This window comes from Amphiprion ocellaris, chromosome 6 (genome assembly GCF_022539595.1).
Source record: "Amphiprion ocellaris isolate individual 3 ecotype Okinawa chromosome 6, ASM2253959v1, whole genome shotgun sequence".
NCBI classification, from domain to species: domain Eukaryota; kingdom Metazoa; phylum Chordata; class Actinopteri; family Pomacentridae; genus Amphiprion; species Amphiprion ocellaris.
Window position 1 is genome coordinate 32309231 of NC_072771.1, and position 19062 is coordinate 32328292.

General features: G+C 39.7%; 1 protein-coding gene across 5 annotated transcripts; it reads left to right on the plus strand.

Annotated features, from left to right (window-relative positions):
- The first annotated feature begins 4829 nt into the window (after positions 1–4829).
- plat (plasminogen activator, tissue) lies at positions 4830–18561 on the plus strand. Of its 5 annotated transcripts, none has more exons than XM_023283444.3 (15): positions 4830–4986; positions 10090–10177; positions 10696–10822; positions 11036–11170; positions 12009–12119; positions 12994–13168; positions 14054–14145; positions 14232–14406; positions 14506–14591; positions 14717–14782; positions 14894–15098; positions 15203–15339; positions 15792–15932; positions 16970–17118; positions 17211–18561. In XM_023283444.3, the coding sequence occupies exons 2-15, from the start codon at positions 10115–10117 to the stop codon at positions 17376–17378; spliced, it is 1830 nt and encodes a 609-aa protein (XP_023139212.2). In that variant the 5' UTR covers positions 4830–4986; positions 10090–10114; the 3' UTR covers positions 17379–18561. The 5 variants fall into 5 exon arrangements, with proteins under 5 accessions (XP_023139212.2, XP_023139214.2, XP_054867028.1 ...); XM_023283446.3 differs by having other exon boundaries at positions 10696–10738; XM_023283445.3 differs by lacking the exon at positions 4830–4986 and adding an exon at positions 8136–8391.
- The last annotated feature ends 501 nt before the right edge of the window (positions 18562–19062 follow it).

Genomic DNA, 19062 nt, shown 5'->3' on the forward strand with positions numbered 1-19062 from the left:
ATGTGTAACTGCTAATAAATTACATTCACTGTGTCTTGCAAAGCAGCGACTAATTCATCTTTAAGTCATACCTCTGTGTGTTGCTATTGTTGTAAGTGGTAGCTAAGTGGTCCAAACTGTGGTTCAGGACCCCACGAAGGATCCTTGACTGTGCTTAAGCACTGCGAAATCAGAATTAGTTTAGATTTTTTGGTTTAGAAAATGGGAAATTACTTAGATCCAAAATTTAAAACAAAGTTTGAATCCATTTTCAGTTATCTCTGCACTCAAGGAAAAGAAATTCATGGTTAAATAAGGCATAAAGTATTATTCAGGGAATCCTCTAAGTTCTTTATTCCATGGCACAATGAATATACACACCTGACTGCCGCTATATTTGGATTAAACAATAAACACAACTTCCCAGACCATTGGCGTCACTCCCCTATCTGCTTTCATGACCCGACACCTCATCTTAACTGTTTTTACATGTCCTCCTATTGAATTACACCTCTGTAGTTGCAATGGTTTCTTCATTTTTACTTTCTAACTGGCTGAATCTTGCCAATGTAATTATAACCATATCATGAACAGACACAAAGATGTTTTTAATGCATTGTGCAGATTCTGTGCTGTAAATATGTGGTTCGCAGGCACTATTTTGTAATGCAGTTATAATTTTCAGGTTCATTTGGTCAGGGTTAGTCAGTGTCTGCATTGTGCAGATGCTGTTTTACAAATATGTACTTTGAAAACACTACTTTGTAATACAATTGCATAAGTATCAGGTGTTTTTAGTCAGGGTTAGTCATGAACATTGACGTTTTAAGATCATTCAATGTCGTAGTTTCACGGAAGATATGACAATTGTTAAAATTCAACAGCAATAACACAGAAGCTTAAGAGTCTGTCTCGAAGAATGCCAGCAATTCATAAAGATTCTCTCTTATTAAACTGTTTGTTGTGTATTTTATTTAAATCAAGTATGTCTTTCAGTATCTAGTTAAGATCTTTAACCTTTGGAGCATCACTGTTGATCCGGGGGATGTTGTATTTGGAGAAGATGCACTTGAGATTTTTCCAGAGATGTTTTTGCTTTCGTCACAGGCTATTTATGGCTGAAGCACTTTCAAACTGAAACCCTCCCCAACTGAAACCAACAAGCTCACACTTGAGTTATTTGCTGAAACAGAGACTATCTGACGTTTCTCTGACGCAACCCTTGAGTGTGTAGGACCCATGTTATCAGATCAGAAATGTTTGTAAGAGAGAGAAATAAAAGTCTTTCCTGTTTATCCAAACAAAATATGAAGCTGCTTCCTAATCTTTTCCAGTGAGGATGATACACAACACAGAGGGCTTCAATGAGGAATAAATGGAACTTGTAACGAAAGACTTTTGTTGTCTTATTTAGCTCGTTTAGTCATGCAAACCTAGTCTGTGGGAATGGCTTAAATGCTTTCAATGACATATTATTACAGGAGTGTTTGTCTTCCAGGACGTTTGTCTGCTTCAGGAGCTCAATCATTACTCTCCAGGGATTTTTTTTGGAACATTATCTGGTGATACTTTTTGCAAATTGTTTGTTTGTGAACTGCAAACTATTAGATTAGCTGTATGAGGCTAATGTGTTGCTGGTCCTACTTTCAAAGTAACTGCTAAATTATAAATCAACAGTTTGCTCAACAGGCTCATATGCTTTTGTCTCAGGAGTTAGATGACAAGACCAATATCATTCTAGTGTTTTTCTGTTAAACATATAGCCAGCAGCTGGTTAGCTTAGCTTAGCACAGGATAAAGGTGGAGGAATGGACTGGAATGGCTCCATCCAAAGGAAACAGAAGGTGGCTTTCCATTGCAGGAACTTGAACTAAACTGTAATCGGCCCTTTCAGCCTTTATGTTTCTGTGAAGGATCCAACATCAACTCCAAATGCACCAATAGTAGACAAATAAATAGACAAACAGTCATTTCTTCAGATAATTTCAGTTCTACAAGGACGTGAAATAGAACAATGATTGGTTTGTTATATCAGTCTATATAGTGAATTCTATCTTGAAGATGGCGATGTTTGAGAAGAGAAGACTGTTTCTCAGTGAGGTTATAGAGAGGGCTGAAAAATGACCTTTCCTGTCCTCTCTGAGTTCAATTAATTAGCATCAGGACCTGACCAGCATTTTTTTCCCAGGGCTGTACTTTCAGATGTTTTTCTTCCCCCCAAAATGGTTGAAACGTGCAGAAAGTTTCATGTTGCCCTTAAACAGCCTACATGTTCCTGCAGTGGAAAATGGCCCCGAACATTTTATAGCTACTTAACATGTTTACCTTGTTTGTTTAATCCATTAAAATGAAATAAAGTGTAGACTTCTACAGTTCTGTAATAGACCATCTCCACACCACAGTTTCTTGTATGTTTCATCCATAATTAAACAAATGTCTCTTAACAGACCTAAAACTTGCACATTGCTAAATATACATACATCCTCTTTTTAACTTTATTTAAGGTTTGATTCGTCAGATAGGAAACTCTGAACTGTGTCTCTGCTTGAGACAGGTTCTTGTACATTTGTAATATGCGACACTTGATACTTTGATTACAGATTTGGAGACTGTGAGCTCAAGCAATTGTGAAAACATTCACCCACACAGTAAGACAAAGAACAAAAATGTTTAAAAAGGTGGTTTGTCTAGTTACCGTAATTCCTCCACAGAATTTGCAAATGCCTTGGCATTTATTGCGTAATGTAAATAGCAGACAGTCAAATTAAGGACAAGTGAGAAGAATTTTTAATCACTCAACACAGGGGAGGAGGAACGCGTTAAAGGAGAAGTTGTGATTGATGGTTTTCATATTCTTTGGGATGAGGGGGCAATAACTCAAGGAGATAAGACCCCTGGTGAAACCCCATGTAATGCATAACTCTCTGATTAAGTCAGCTGTAATAGATTACATTTTAATGTAGTATTCACAACCGAGTGTGTGATTTTCCTCAACAAAAACTGAGAGCTCTAATCCAACACAGATGAAGACAAAGTGGAGAGACGCCAAACTAACCAGCCTCAGCCCTTACATCCCAGAGCGCTGCGTTCTCAGCCATTTAATGTGGAGTTAACAGACAGTAAAAACAATGAACAGGAATTATTCCATGCAAATAAAACTGCTGTGGCTCTTAGAAAAAAAATAGCACTGTCCTTGAGGTTGAGTGATTTCCTGAGGAAGGGATGGGTTGAATAAAGGGACTCGTGGTAGTAACAAACGACTCCTGGTGCCAGCTGGTCAACCACAGATACAGTGTCACCCACAAACCATCGCAGACTGACAGAGGTCACTGACACCGACAGCATTAAAACTCAACACAACTGTGAAAAGCCCTGGAAACACCTGTCAGAGTCTGTTTAAAGCTTCCAGTGGATTGTGATTAGTTTTGCCGCCAACTGATTAAAAATCACTCCCTTGAAAACTTGAAAAAATGCACAATGCATGATAAAATACAAATTCTGTGTAGACACTCAGGCGTCCAGGACATAAAGGATCTTCAGTAAAGTTATTTTGCAGTTGCTTTTAATTGAAACTCTTAGAATACCAAATATTTTTACCCATAATTTAAGTTTTTGTGCCTCCAATTTCAAATTTAATAATGGTTAATTCGCCGCTATCGCTTACCTGTGTTATCAATAAATAGATTCTCCTTGTGTATAGTTGGACCTCAAACTAACTGAAAATCAAACTCTGAACACTTGATGATAAAACTGAAATTCTGTGTACATTCTCAGACATCCAGGTCATAAAACAGCTTCAGTAGAAAGTTCTTGTCCTTTTGTTTCCAAAAAGAGAATCCCAGTTTCTTTTTCCTGATACTCTTAGGATACAAAATATTATTCGATATATTTTTATTTATTAAGTTTTTGTGACTTTAATTTAGATTATAATGGTAGGTTCTCCTCTGTGTATTTAAATTGTCATTTACATGTGTGACATCAATAAATAGATTCTCATGCTCATAATAGCTTAGATCTAAATAAATGTTGAATAAAATAGAATTTTGTAGTTTATTTTGGTATTTTTTGCAGATGTTTACAGCATGATTGACTGTTTGTCCTCCTATATAAAGCAACATTCACAATATATATCAAAAAACCTTAGTACATATGGCACTATGTAACAAATAATCACATTTTATTAAGTTTATATCATTGCTGTTGTATTAATATCACACATTGATGTTGGAAAGATTTTTTTTGCCACAAAATAAAACATATTAAACTAGAAGAGTATGATTTGCCCTCTTACAATACTAAATATTAATATATTTATTATGTTTTTGAGCCTTTAATTTAGATTTTAATAATGGTTACTTTTCCTGTTCATATTTACAACATTATCTACCTGTGTGTTATCAATAAATACATTCTCCTGGTAATAATAGCTTATATTGTTGACTGAAAATGAATTGAATTGAGTTTTTATTGATATTTTCTTGCAGATGTTGACAGCATGGGTGACTATTTGTCCTCTCATACAACTAAATATCTCGAGAAATAAAAATCCATGTTATGTATAAAGCATATGATGACTGTAATTTACAATATAACAATCAGTATATGTATATATGTAAGTTTTCATTCATCATTTTATTCATCCTCGTCGATACTGTTGCTATAATGATGTCACGCTGTGGCCGAAAATGATGGCTGAAGATTTCCTGAGAATAAATCATGCTGGGTGTAATTGATTTGCCCTTCTCGCCTCCTGGAGCTCTTAGGGACGGTCCCGCCCAGCAGCCTGTATCATCATCACCATCATCATCATCATCCGGCCCGGAGAGGAGCCAAGCTTCCCCGCTGAGGTCACAGCAGCCCTCCCACTTTACGCACCGGAGCGCTCCGATAAAAACTGCGAGCAGAGGGACGACCAGACCAGTCCGAGCGGCAAATCACTCTCAGAAAACGACACTGACACGACGACAGCTGCAAAAACACCGAGAGGAATAGAAGATTTCACGTTTGGTAAGAGCGTTTTCCTGTTTTGTTCTACTCGGATGCAACTTCTACTGTAGATCTACATGCACCAGCCGGTTTTCTCCTGCAGCGGCTACAGTTTCTACTGTGCTGCGCGCTGATATTGTGACATTATAACATCATTTTAATGTGAGATTTTACATTTTACAGGATAATCAAAGATAAATATTCTGGAATTTGACAGTTTGCATGGTTATCAAGAGAATTTAGAGGTCATCAGTAACACTAGATATGGTTTTGGAGAGAAAAATCTTCTTATTTAAACCTGGAGGGCCAAAAACTTAATGAATAAGTGAGATTAATATATTTATAGCAACCATCAACGAAGAGAAACAATTCAGTCATGCAGTCTTTCACTTCATGTGTGACTTTGTGCTCAGTTTCATGGTTATTCTTGTAGTTTCCGAGCAATTCTGGTTTCACAGAAGTTATGTGAGGAAGAGAAACTGTGATTTTGCAGCACCTTTGTGTCCACTCATTCATCTGGCATCCCAACACTTTCTCACTGACTTCAGCAGCTCTCAGCACCTCCACCTGTTAACTCCGCTGGGAGTAAAACTTCCCCCGCAGCAGCTTACTTTTCATTCTCAGAGAGTTAATTAACAATTTGTGCCGACTCTGCTTCGTCAAATGTTTACAGAACGTGGCGATATTGTGTTCCTCTGGCTGGACTCGGTGTGTATGTGTGTGTTATCAAGGAATATTCCCATGATACGGTGAATTCTGTCCCACCAGACTGTACAGGATCACTGGTCTCTTATCAGGCCAATGAGCTGGATTTCTCTTCTCTGGTATCCGTCAGCGCTGAGAGTCTCCATCACACAGATACACTGTCCTGCTGCATGTTGAGAGAGTTTGTATCCATTATCTGCATTCCTGGCAGTGTGCTCAGCTGGGTTTGTGCCTCACAGGATCAGTGGGTCGAGTCTTCAAGCTTTAGTTTAAGAGCAGGTCAAACAGAGGATTGCTGGATCACACTGTGGGAATAACGGCCCAAAAGATGATGATGAATCCCTCGAGAGTGAAAAATGCATCACGTGGCTGCTGATTTCTACACAAAACCTCCTTTTTCACATCTTCAGTCCTGCTATCTGACTAATTATTTGAGCTGTATTTACATCTAATGGCCTTTAGAGTGGCTATAAATCACATCAATGCCTCCATCTGTCTCTGCAGTCCTGGAAGCTACGATGACTCAGGACTAGTCATTCTCTTTCTGCTGACCTCTGGGATTTGATTTCTTCTCTTTCCTCTCCTTCTCCTTTTTCTCTCTCTGCTGTCTCCATCCTTTCATCTCCTTCCAAGTCGCTGTAACCTGCTCTATTATCTTCATTTCTAATGTCAACACATTTTTTTTTTTTTTTTTTACTAGGCCCTTTTTGGCTTCGTGAGTTTGTGTTTCTTTCTGATAAAGAGTTCACAGAGTCATGCTGTGCACTGAGGGAAGGTCAGAGGCAACAATGCAGCTCTGTGTTTGGAGGGACTTTACAGAGCCAGATCACAGCTGGTTAATTGAGGATTGAATAAAACCCCCCGAGTAAAGAATGCCTAATGCCATCTAAGTAGCTTACTTAGCAACCTGACATCACATGCCATAACACATCATCCGCACACGTGCACAAACCTCCTGAAAGAAGGAACAACGCCTAAACTGAAGCTATTGTAAAGGTTCCCAGCAAGTCAGACCAGTTCAAAGCAGGCTATGATGTTAAGTTCTTCAACTGAAAACCAACCAAGGAGAACAGGAACAGTATTACACTCCCACAAATGTTACACTTTTGAAGAAATAATGCAGCCTCAGCACCAAAATTGGCCTATAAAAGTGCAGGAATGCTCACTGTAAAGGTATTGCCTTTGCTACTTCCTCCGCAGAAGATGTTAAATATCAATTCTGACATTTAATTAGATGAGAAACAGAAAAATTAACCTCAGAGATGCTTTAAAGTGCACCGAAAACCATAATAATGTTCCTGCACACTCTCTAGCTAGTTTACAACCTCAGCACATCATCATCTTCACACGTCTGCGCTAATAGTCCGCCGCTACGATGTTAAAGATTGTGGTCAGCATTCAGGACCAGTTTTGGCACGCCGATAGGAACATTTACGTTCAGTTTTGGACTTAAATGGAGCGTGTGAGTGTGTATGTGTGTCTTATCTGTTGCACGTGTTTTGCGGACTAAAGTGCTGCATCTTGAAACTGCTGTTCTGAGTCACAGTCTGGCTGCGGTTACTCCAAAGATGTTTTCATTTCTTCCATTCATATTTGACCTACTAACTAGGGAAACCACGCTCTCCTCAGGCTGCATACTTGGTTGTAGTCTGCATGTTCCAACCGTTAAAGGATTGGGTGGAACAGACAAATGCTTTAACCCATTCAGTGCCAGGAGGATGCTTGAAGAGACTTTTCATATGAGCTGATTTCTGTAAATTACACACTACTCATGATGTTTGTTTGTGTCCCTTACAGAGTTTGCTGAAGACATGCCTATATTAAAAAACTATTTATTGGTTAAGAAGTTTTTTTAAACTCTCTAAGTTTTGACCCTTAACTTTTACAGTTTCAGAACAGTTGATCTGTTGTTTCATAAATGCTTTTTTTATGGTGAGGAGGTTGTTTTCAGCCCAAAGTTGCTGCGAGTTGCATAAAAAATCTGACAGATATCACCAATAAGTTTGGCTCTTGCTTTGTAACTATTTGACACCTTAAAATTTCCTGCTAAACTTGAGTTCATATCTAACATTTCTTCGTTTTTAAATAGCCTCAGTTAACCGGTGTCCGTTACATTAAAGCAAAAACTGATTTTTAGAGTTAGAACAATGTAGCAGGAAAAAAAAAGATGCTGAGTTGATCAGTTTTATGTTCTATCCTGTAAATTTTACATTCCTGTGTGCATGTATTAGTCTGTGTCTATATGTCTGCTCCTAAGCATTAAAAGATGTAAAACAGACCATAAAAACACAGCTGAAGCTCAGGCCGGTTGCATTATGGGACTGTAAAAGGAGCCGTGTTGATGGCACCCAAACTGGGCCTCTGCATGTCAGATAGACTTTTAAAAAAACAGGGTGGGATACACATGTGTTCACGTCTGATGTTGTTGCGTGCGCTGTTGTGTATGTGTGCATGTGTTGATATGTGAGCACGTTTCCGAGATGCACCAGGGGCCTGTGCTGGCTGTGTTTGAGCAGGAAACACATGTTTTTAGCTGACAGGGTTGCAGAGAGGGGCGATTGAACAGAGCCGAACAGCTGCACAAAGGAAACAAAAAGGAAGCTAGTGCGCTGTTGTTGCCCTGCCAGTGAGGCTCCGCTGGGGGATAAAAGCAAAAAGGACAGCAGAGTTTTTCGTTTGTATGAGGGAAAGACAGCTTTCAAGGGACCTGTCCTCTTAATGGTGAGTATGTGAACTTGTACTGGTGTTAAAAGAGTAGAAAGCCTAAGAGGGAGCCTTTGTTTGAATGAACAAAGAGCACAGTGAAGTGTAAATGTTGGACTGTTGATTAGCTCCACGTTCCTGAGCGTTTTGTGCATTTATGTGTGTGTGTGGTTGTCTGTGTGGGTGTTTTACATCCCAACATATGAAAACACAGCGCTGTTTTCTATTAGCTCAGTCAACCACAAAACATGAGTCAATGGAGAAGCAGCCAAACAGGAGAATACAGAAATGACATGTATGCAGATGGTTCTTCCCGTGTGTCTGGCACTTTGTATGCAGAAGTTTCTTGCTGTTATTTTTATCTGAAAGTTCTTTAAATAGAGATCATTTTTATATTCCAGCTCTCATTGTGTCCAACTTTCTTTTCCTCTCGTTCTCATTTTCCTCTCTGCTCCTTCCTCCCCCTCCTCCTGTTGTGACTCATGTTTACTCACACTTGATTGAAGGGCATGAGACACTCCTCTTTACATCTTTACTGCATAGTAGGATTCTTTCACAAGAGAAGAGGAACAAGTCTGATATCAAACTTCTTCAAAGACAATTATGAGTTTTTGTTGCGCTGGACTTTCCCTTCCCTTCATTGTACTTCCCTTTACAGCCCTGAGTCACTTTACTCTCCAACAGCAGCTGTTAAAACAGGAATTCTGTCAGGATGGTGCAGAAACTTTCTTCTGCTATCTTTCATCGCTCCAGGGATGTCCAGACTGTGCTGTCTGATGTAGTGGTCGCTTTTTCTTTTTTTTTTTTTTATAATCCGCTTCCTGTTTATTCCAAGTTAGAAAAAAAAAGATGAATTGTGATAAATGGATTGGTTCATGGTATGTGAATGTAAATTAGTTGAAGGAGGAGGCCCACTGGGGAGATGCAGCAAGAAAACAAACCAGGGAAATGAGTTTAAGCTGGGCAACACACTTCATAAACTCATTCAGGATCTTATCAGACAACAAACAGCAGAGGCTGTTTAAACTTCCTGTCTGAGTAAAGAAGTCAGCTCTGCTTCAGGAGAGTAGAAACGACCTCCAGGTTCCCACAGCAACCCCACCTTGTCCACCCTTTCCTCTCCAGAGGTCTCCTTCAGTAGCAGTAGAGGAAGGAAGCTGGACAGAAAGAGAAACAGTCCAACTGAGACACGGTGACTAATATCGATAATTTTCCTGTGATTGTTGGATCTGTATTGATGACAGATTCATGAGAGAAGATTTTCATAAACATACAACAATGAACTCCCTAGTTGGAGTTGTCAAGTCAGTCAGTCACATTTAAATTACTATTAGAGATGGAACAACTTTTTCTCGTGTCAGTTCAGGTTTTAGCAGAGCTGCCAGTGTTTACATCTGTTTGCATGTGTGTGTCATGATGGTTGTGTAATGCAAAGGACTCACATCATTTTTATGAGGGTGATGCAGTTATTTACAAATCCTTGTAAACCTTTTGACAATGTCAAGTGTTGATCATTTATAACTTGTACAATATTTGTTCATTTTTTTGCCTGAAACACTCAAAAAATGCTTATTGATGCTTAATAAGCAAATCCAGTATTTATTATTGACCAGTTAGTCACAGTTCTGGTTTTATCTTTGATATCTCCATATAAACTGAATACATTTCTAAAATATTCTATAAAATTTCTAATATCTATTTATTTTTTGCTTTCAGTAAACTGAAGACCACTTGAAAGGCCATGGCCAGACCACTTGAACTATTATTCCTCCTTTCTGCTCTCTGCTGCTGTCTAGCGGACAGTGTAAGTACTACAAAACATCGCCATATGCAGTTTATTACTCTTTAATCTACTAATAATCCTGCACATTTAACAAGGGATGATATTGATACATTTCAATTCCTGTAGTTTGTATCCCATCTGAGCCAACATTCAGCCTAATTAATGTGTCTGTATTCATGTTTTTGCTGCTCTGTGGTGCAGAATTGACAATTTTGGCAAAAGTCAGCAGCTAAACAGAAACATTTTTTACTTTAACTGTTTGTTTGTATAAAAAAAAAAAACTCATAAGCTTGCTGTAGTCCTGCAGCCAACTCTCAGTTGTTGGACACTGCAGCGCTTCTGTATCCACAAACAAGTTATATTTGACCAAAATGATGGATTCTCTTCTGCATGTGACGCAAGTTTCAGGTTTATTTTTGCAGTATCCTAAAGAACTACATAAAAGCATTGACTGCCTGCTTTGGAAACCAATGCATCCAACCAGCTCTCATGCTCTGCTGCTGCTGTGTGTTTAACTCACGGTATCTTTTCTGTTGCAGGCTGAGCTGCTCCGCACTAAGAGAGGTACTCGTTTTTACAGAGGTGAGCCTGTCAGGCAGCCAACTAGACGGACGCTTTTGATTATTCATGTCGAGAAGTCACCTTCACCTTCCTTTGACACCTCCTGTGAGCCTCTTCACACCTCTGTTTACCTTCTCTAATATCACCTTCACCACCATCATCATCATCACCATCAGTCTTTTAATCCATTGCTGTCAGTCATGTTTGTGTTCCTTTCTGTTTTTGTATTCGTGTTTGTAACAATTAGACAGTTCTCATACTTTTTGTGTTTTTCTGTGTTTACTTATTGTTTGTGTTTGTGTGCGTGTGTTTCCTCAGTACTTTGTGTGGATAGTGAGACGTCAGCAGTGCGTAGTTATGGGGACACTTGGCTGCGATGGAGGGGACAGCGTGTGGAGTACTGTCGTTGTGCATTGAGAGGACGAGAGCGTTGTCATATTGTACCCGTCATCAGTGAGTGTGACATGGATGCACAAACACAAGCAGACTGTACTCGTCTTACTTTCCTTTGCCTTCCCAATTTTTGTTTGCAATGAGCAGAATGTGATTTTCTGTATGTTACTTTGTCCTTCAGCCTGCTTGCTTGCCCCTACTGACCTCTCTGTCTGTCATTATACCTCCACTTTACCTCTAAGTTGCTGTTACAACCCCAGATGATTATTTTTCATTGGCTTCCCTCGCTCATGTGTCCAAACCCCTGTTATTTCAGTGCATCCAAATGAAGAGCCGTCGGGTTTCTGTGTTTTTGAGTGGGTGTAGTTTAGTCTGAGATAATTTGAAATGCTCATGCCAAGACCGGCCCTTCATACACACTGTTACCCCCATTGACCAGTCCTGTGAGGCACGATTACCCCTCCCTCAGACAAATTACAACCACGTTTTCAGTCTGCGACATGTGTGAGCTCATACTGCTGGGAGTGAGATGGGTTCTGTTATTCTGAACGCGAGCCTTTAGGAAATGTTGAAATAATAAATGAAAGACCGAGCTGCAGATGGCTCGCAACCGGTTCTGCTCTAGAAAGAAATCCTTGGCGTGATTTTATAATTTAAAAAAAGAGAACCTACGGCGGTGGTTAAATAAGAAGAGAGTCAGGATGAAGGCAGATTTTTGCAAATTCTTCAGTGTTTCAACACCAAATGTGACACAGAAGGTCGAAGCCACAATTTGAATTCTCTGGTTACACATGTGGTCATGGCCAATCAATCACATTGTGATTATTCAAATTTTTAGTGCGGATAAGATCTGGATGACGCATTACTGACTAAACGTCTGTATGTCTGCCTCTTCCAGACTGCTATGTGTCTCAGTGCTACAACGGAGGGACCTGTAAGGAGGCCGTCTACACATCAGACTACATTTGTCAGTGTCCTCCAGGCTTCAGTGGGACTCAGTGTGAGATCAGTAAGTACTCTAGAAACACCGTAATTTATGAAGCATCATTAAAAAACCTGCTCAATCTGTGAAATAACAAAAAAGTAGTGGAATACAAACATCAATTGTCCAGAGTCAAGTCGTACTTTGTCCAACTGACAGTCCAAAAGCACAATACAACAGCGAAAAGGAGCAAATCTTCACAATACAGAGGTTGGAACTAAAGATTAGTTCAATTAGTTCAATTCACCGACTCTTGTTTAGTCTTGTTCTAGTCTGTGCTGCAACACTCTGCATTTTATTCACTGTCTAGAATTTGCATAAATGAAGCCACATACACAAACAAGTGGCCTGTGACACGATACTGATTAAAACTTGTTAGTGACTCTAGATAAGGTCACAGTCTGACTGTGTGACTCACGCAGCTGGTGTCATGGTCTTGAGGTTTGGAGCGAAGAAGATCATAAACGATGGAAAGACATTCTGGGTTATGAATGTTTTTGTTACTGCGGCGGCTGCAGGGATGCCCCACCCTCCCAGTGGGATAATTATCCGAACCCCATTCGTCACAACCAAGTGGTTTTCTAGCGAAATAGTGAGGAGTTAATATGGCCAGGCTATAAATCTGATCACATTTACGATCATCATAGTTTATGTTTGGGTCATTGTTTGAAACCACTAATTGAGGAGCTACGATTTCAAGGCTATTAGGACGCAAGATGTAAGTTTGATATCAGCCTAATAACTGACCTCATTCATTTATTCTGACACAATAAAGCATGTTTATTGAATCTGGAAAAACTGAGGGCATTCAAAACGTTTAAATTATGAAAACGTTATTTCTTATGTAAGATATGAGTCTCATATGTAAGTGAGTGACCATGTCTGTTTCTCTCTCCAACAGACACCAATGAGAAGTGTGTTGTGGGGCAGGGTGAAGGCTACCGAGGCACATGGAGCATCAGCCATTCAGGAGCAGAGTGCATCAACTGGAACGCCACGTCTCTGAGAGGAAGGAGGTTCACCGCTAAAAAAATGGACGCCAGCAGTCTTGGACTGGGCAATCACAACTTCTGCAGGTATTCTACAGCTTAATGCAAATTCTATCTGTGTCCTAGCAGTGCAATCAAGAGTGGAATCTCACCATTTAGCACCATGCTGATGGTGAAAATTTCCCAAAAGCAAGAAATTAAACTTTGTGAAAACTCAGTTGACCATTGTTTGAACTCAAAAGTACAACCAGGACTGTGTCTAGCTTTTTGCCTCCCCCCAATTTTAAAGTTTCCCACCAACCCAGCATCATATTCCATACACATATGAGACCAAATGCAACGTTTGATGCCAAACTAAAAAAAATAAACTGAGTGATTGACATTAAAATCACACAAAAATACACATGATAAATAAAATATGAACCAATAAAACACTGTATCTGCCACACAATGAAACTGTTGCTCTTCCTGCACTAAGCTGTGTGTGAATATCCAGCCTGATGCTATGAAAACATGAGCAAATGAGGCAGGAATAAACAATCACTCCTCAGTAATTTATGTTAAGCAGACATTACACAGTGTATGGGGAAATACAACTACCTGAACAGGAATCAAATTTGCAACTTCCACATCAGAGGCCACTGACGTGAAAATAAACACAAAACAGACTTGTGTTTGGAGGGCAGAGTGACAGTTGTTACACACTGTGGAAAGAAAATACGTCATCAGGGACCTCTAGGTGGTCATGGGACCCCAAACATGTTTAGACTGTGCATAACAAGAAACAGCTCTCAGAACATGTGAGGGAAAAAAACAGGTTTACAAGGTCAAAGGGGCAGGCAGAAGTTGACTAGAGGTAGGGAATAACATCAGGTTTAAAAGGTTTATGAATGAAGGCAATAGAGATGCTGCATGTTGCTACTATTTAGTTTCGGAGAAGTCATTGTTGTCACTTTTCATTTTGCCCCTCAGGAACCCCGACAATGACAGCACCCCATGGTGTTACATCTACAAAGGCACTCAGATTGTCTGGGAGTTCTGTTCTGTACCCAGATGCCCGGAAGGTACAGAATCACAAACACTTACTGGCAGCTGAAATATTATCAAATACACATTTAGTCACTGTACTTCTATGTGTATTTTGGAGCAGATCGGAACAGAGAATGTGTGCAGGGCTCTGGTCAGTCATATAGAGGCACAGCATCGGTCACTAAGAGCGGCTCTCGCTGCCTCCCGTGGGATTCTCCTGCTGTCAGACGCAAGCTCAATAATGCCTGGAGGTCGGATGCATTGGAGTTGGGGCTGGGCAGCCACAGTTTCTGCAGGTAGAGATGCCAACAGACTCTATGATAAAAGTCTCCTGTGTGCAGAAAGATCACAGTATCTCAGATTTTCAATGCTTATTATCTTCCTTTATCCACTAGGAATCCAGACAATGATGCAGGTCCATGGTGCCACACTTATAAAAACATGCAGCTGACCTGGGAGCTGTGTGACGTACCAAAATGCTGTGAGTTCCCAGATTTCCGTGTCTATGTTTTTTTGAATAGCAATTTTAAAAGGCAGAATTTAGTTTAGGAACTTAAGTCTTACATACAACAATGTGCAATCAGCCTAACTATACTTTTCCTTTAGCGAGACGTCCATCTATCATCACCACTCTCGGCCCACGAGCTCCCACCACTAATAACAATAACGGAGGTAGGACATCTTCACATCTTTTAAAAAACATCTCAAGATCGACTAAGAGTCCACTTCCATTATAATTCTCCTATTATTTAACCACCATCCTGCATCTTGACCCTTCTGCAGCAACATGTGGCCAGCGTTTGGACAACACCCTGAATCGCCCAGCTTTCCGCATGTTCGGGGGCAGAGAGAGCGACATCACGGAGCAGCCGTGGCAGGCGGTCATCAACGTTTACCAGGCCCGTCACAAAAAACACTTCATCCGGTGTGGAGGAGTCCTCATTGACTCCTGTTGGATCCTGTCTGCTGCACACTGCTTCACCGACAGGTACGAAAGAAATCTACAAGGAATTCTAATCACATGCACACAGAAAAGATATATTTCAACTTGTTGGCTGTGCAACATGCAAAAATATTACCCGTCTTTTTCAGTGATAAAGCAAAAGACATGGAAGTTATTTTGGGAAGAACGTTTCGGAAACAGAACTCCAGCAGCGAGCAGATTTTTAAGGTTGAGAAGTTCTGGATCCACGAGAAATTTGACAATGAGACATTTGACAATGACATTGGTGAGTAAACACTACATTAAAGAGACATTAATTACTTTCCTTTCTTCAGTCTTTTCACATACGTTGTCTTGTCTATAAAATTTACTTTAATAAAGCCTAAACATTTTCAGTTTTTGTTCTCACTATCAGAAAGGTCCTGATCCTACTTATGTTTTTTTATTGAGGTCCTAGTGGGTGGTGTTTTTGTACTGGATTTCATTATATTTAATATATTGCCCCCTCATGTATGTTAGTGCAGTGAATCACTGTGTCACAAAAATCTGAAACAGAGCATGCCCAAATAAATGAAACAGAATGACACTTTAGTTGCCATGTCTCCCCCCAGCACTGACGATATGGAAGCTTAAGTGGGCAGCCAAGGCTTGTTAAAGCTTTAAATCATCCCTCAGGCTTTATTCCACATTTTCCCAGTGCATTACCCTGACTTTCCTCTGGTCACTTTCCACTTGCAGCTATTTTGAAGCTCCAGACGGACATTGGCATCTGTGCTGTAAACTCTCCAGAGGTTCTTCCGGCGTGTCTGCCCGACCGTGGGCTGGTGCTGCCCGACTGGACTGAGTGTGAGATCTCAGGCTATGGAAAAGAAGCAGAATGTAAGCAAATGTTGCAACTAATTTGTGGTATTTTATAACTTTGTTGGGATAAAAATTTACATACACTTGGAAAGACCATGTATATTATGGTAGTCTCAAGTGTATAATGACTCCTATAATCACTGAGACATATGCGTCTCTGCCATTAAAAAAAACAAACCAAAAAATAATCATGCATTTTGGTTCTTTAATTGATTTATTATAAGTCTTCTGGAAATATAACAAAATCAGTTTGGGTCAAAAGCATACATACAGCAACTTAATTGGCAATTTTCTAAGTGACACGGCTTCTTAATTTCTGATTAGTAATTACAATCGACTACAGTTGCTAACTCCTCTGAGATGCTTTTAATTGGGACCATTTGATTCACTCATCTCATTCAGCTACTAACACTTCAGTGGAAAAGTCTAAGGAGTTCAGAAAAGAAGGGGGGCTGAGAAGGTTGGGTCTCGGATGCAGTTTTGTGTTCCAATAAGGCAATGACCTCAAACACATCTAAAAGTAGTAAAGAAAGGGCTCAATCAGGCTAGAATTAAGGTTTTAGTTTAGCCTTCCCAAAGTCCTGAGTTAAACCCCCATGTGGACTGTGATGAAGGTAGTTGAACTACCAGGTTTATAAAGAGGACTAGTTACAACCAGAAGCTTGTAGTCGGCTCCCAGAAGTGATTAGTTGAGGTGAAAATGGCCAAAGGATGTTTAACCAATTAACAACATTACAGTATGTATATTTTTGACCCAGCAGATTTTGCCATATTTCCAGAAGACCTATAATAAATCTAAGAACAAAAATGCAAATTTTTATTTGTGTCAAACAAAGATATTTTTTCAATGATTCTCTCATAGAAAGTTCACTGTTAAAGGAGTGATGGGACACTTTACAAGTGTATGGAAGCTTTTGTTCATGGCTGCGTCTCACAATCAAGTTCAACCCTTTGCTTGACTGAGCAGCAGGGGGCAGTGTAAAGCAAGCTTTACCACAAACCTTTAATGGTTTATTACTGGGCACGAGGTACTAATTTAACCGATTTGTTCACAGTTGCTGCAGAGTACTCTAACCGAGTTAAGAGAGGCCATGTTCGGCTGTGGCCCAAAGAGCGCTGCATCCCAGATGTGCTGTCTGGACGCACAGTTACATCCAACATGCTGTGTGCAGGAGACACTCGAGGCCTGGACGATGCCTGCAAGGTCAGATTTACCCCAAACCTCATCAATAAATCACTGCCGATAACATTACTGGATCTAACTTTTGCTTCCTCCCTCTTGGATTTCCTCCACAGGGAGACTCTGGTGGCCCGCTGGTCTGTCGAAACAATGACAGGATGACTCTGATGGGTGTTATCAGCTGGGGTGATGGGTGCGGACAGAAGGATAAGCCTGGAGTCTACACCCGTGTGACCCATTACGTCGACTGGATCAATAGGAAAATTAAAGCAAACCTGGTCTAAAGTGAAAGAGACTGCAAACAAGATGTTGTTGGATGACCATACCCATAAAAAGGGTGAAACAGATGTGTGACAGGGACATCTACTGGTCTCTGAGAGCTTGCTGATCTGTGGATCGAAATCCAAACCGATGGAAGTCTTAAGCCAGCAGGATGACTTCTACTGAGAAACACAAGAAGAACCTCAGTCTTGCTCGGTCTAGCTCCATGTTCTCAAGTTTTCTGCTCCTTACTGTGTTGAAAGTGATGCTATATATGGGCAGAAACTGAGAATGTTTTCCTCGTTCTGGGCCATTTTGAACATGATAATCTTGATGCTTTCATGTATTTTTTCAGTATTTCTTTCATCAAACTGAAGGTTTAGCTAGTTAACATGAATAGGAAATAAATGCATATCCCTGTGTTCTTTCTGGCAAGTTTATACAAATAAGTCACAGAGGAACCATCTCTCAACACAGGCATTCAGCTTAGTACAACACAGAAAATCACATAGGGATATGTTTGCTATTTCAGGGCATTTAAAAAAAATAGGCTCAAGACCATGTTTCTGACAAGATTTCTGGTTTTATTTGTTGAATTAGTTTGATGAAAATGTTCTGCATTTGCTTACAAGGGAATTCCAGACCTTCATCTAAATCACAAAATTTATCTGCTGGTTCAGATTCTGCTTATTTTTGCAGTTTTTCATTCTTCAGTTCACCGTCGACTTGCACGTGAGAATAGACTTTGGACAAGTGGAAGCAGGAAAGATACTGACAATATCTCTTCACAGCAGAAGAAGAGTAAAATCTCACTTGTTCTCGTGATATTTTGTACCCGACTTCCAGAGCACTTCTCTACCAGATGTCTGGGTTGAGCCCAGCATGTATATAACATGTATATTTTCTGATTATTGAATACTGAAACTTACTGAGGGCTGTTTTTTTTAATCGGTTCTACTTTAAACTGCTTATTGACTGCAAAATCTAATGCCTTAACAAACCTGCTTTGTTCTGTGATAGACTCTCAAGGGAAACTTAAGTTTTAGATGTTTTGTACTAAGTTAATATTTATGTGTTTTACACTGTTTTGTAGAAACTTTAATATGTTTACGTACATGTATGTCTAGTTTAATAATTTATTGTCACAGTCATTATAACCACATCTGGCATCATACTCATTTTTCAATAAATAATATTTGAAATAAATTATCTTTGGTGTCTGACTTTTGAAAATGGTGCTTTAAAATAAAAAAGTCAATCTTTGAGTGAAATGAAACCATTTGGAGGTCATGACTGGCGAAATTCTGAGCAGGAAATTCTGTCAGCAAGTTGGAAATGAAATGACAGTTTCTTGGTACTAGTTGAGTGAATGTTGTTTTTCTTTTTCATGCGATCATCATCATTATTATCAAAACATTTTCATTTCAACATTCACCTGAATCTCACAAACTGGAGCTTATCTTCATTTTTGACGTATTACTGCAATATCCATGAGTCATAGAGAAGATTTCTGTCTCAGACTAGAGTGCATTTTTTTTCCTTTTGCTTTTGGCCCTTTAATATGTACGTTTAACATTTCAGATGAACTGATAGTCTATTTCACATGAAACAGGGAGTGCCGATGACTGTCCCATTTATAGCTGTGCAGCAGCTCATGTAAAGGCAGACATTTGAGCAGCAGGTGAAACTGAGTCGATCACAGGTAGG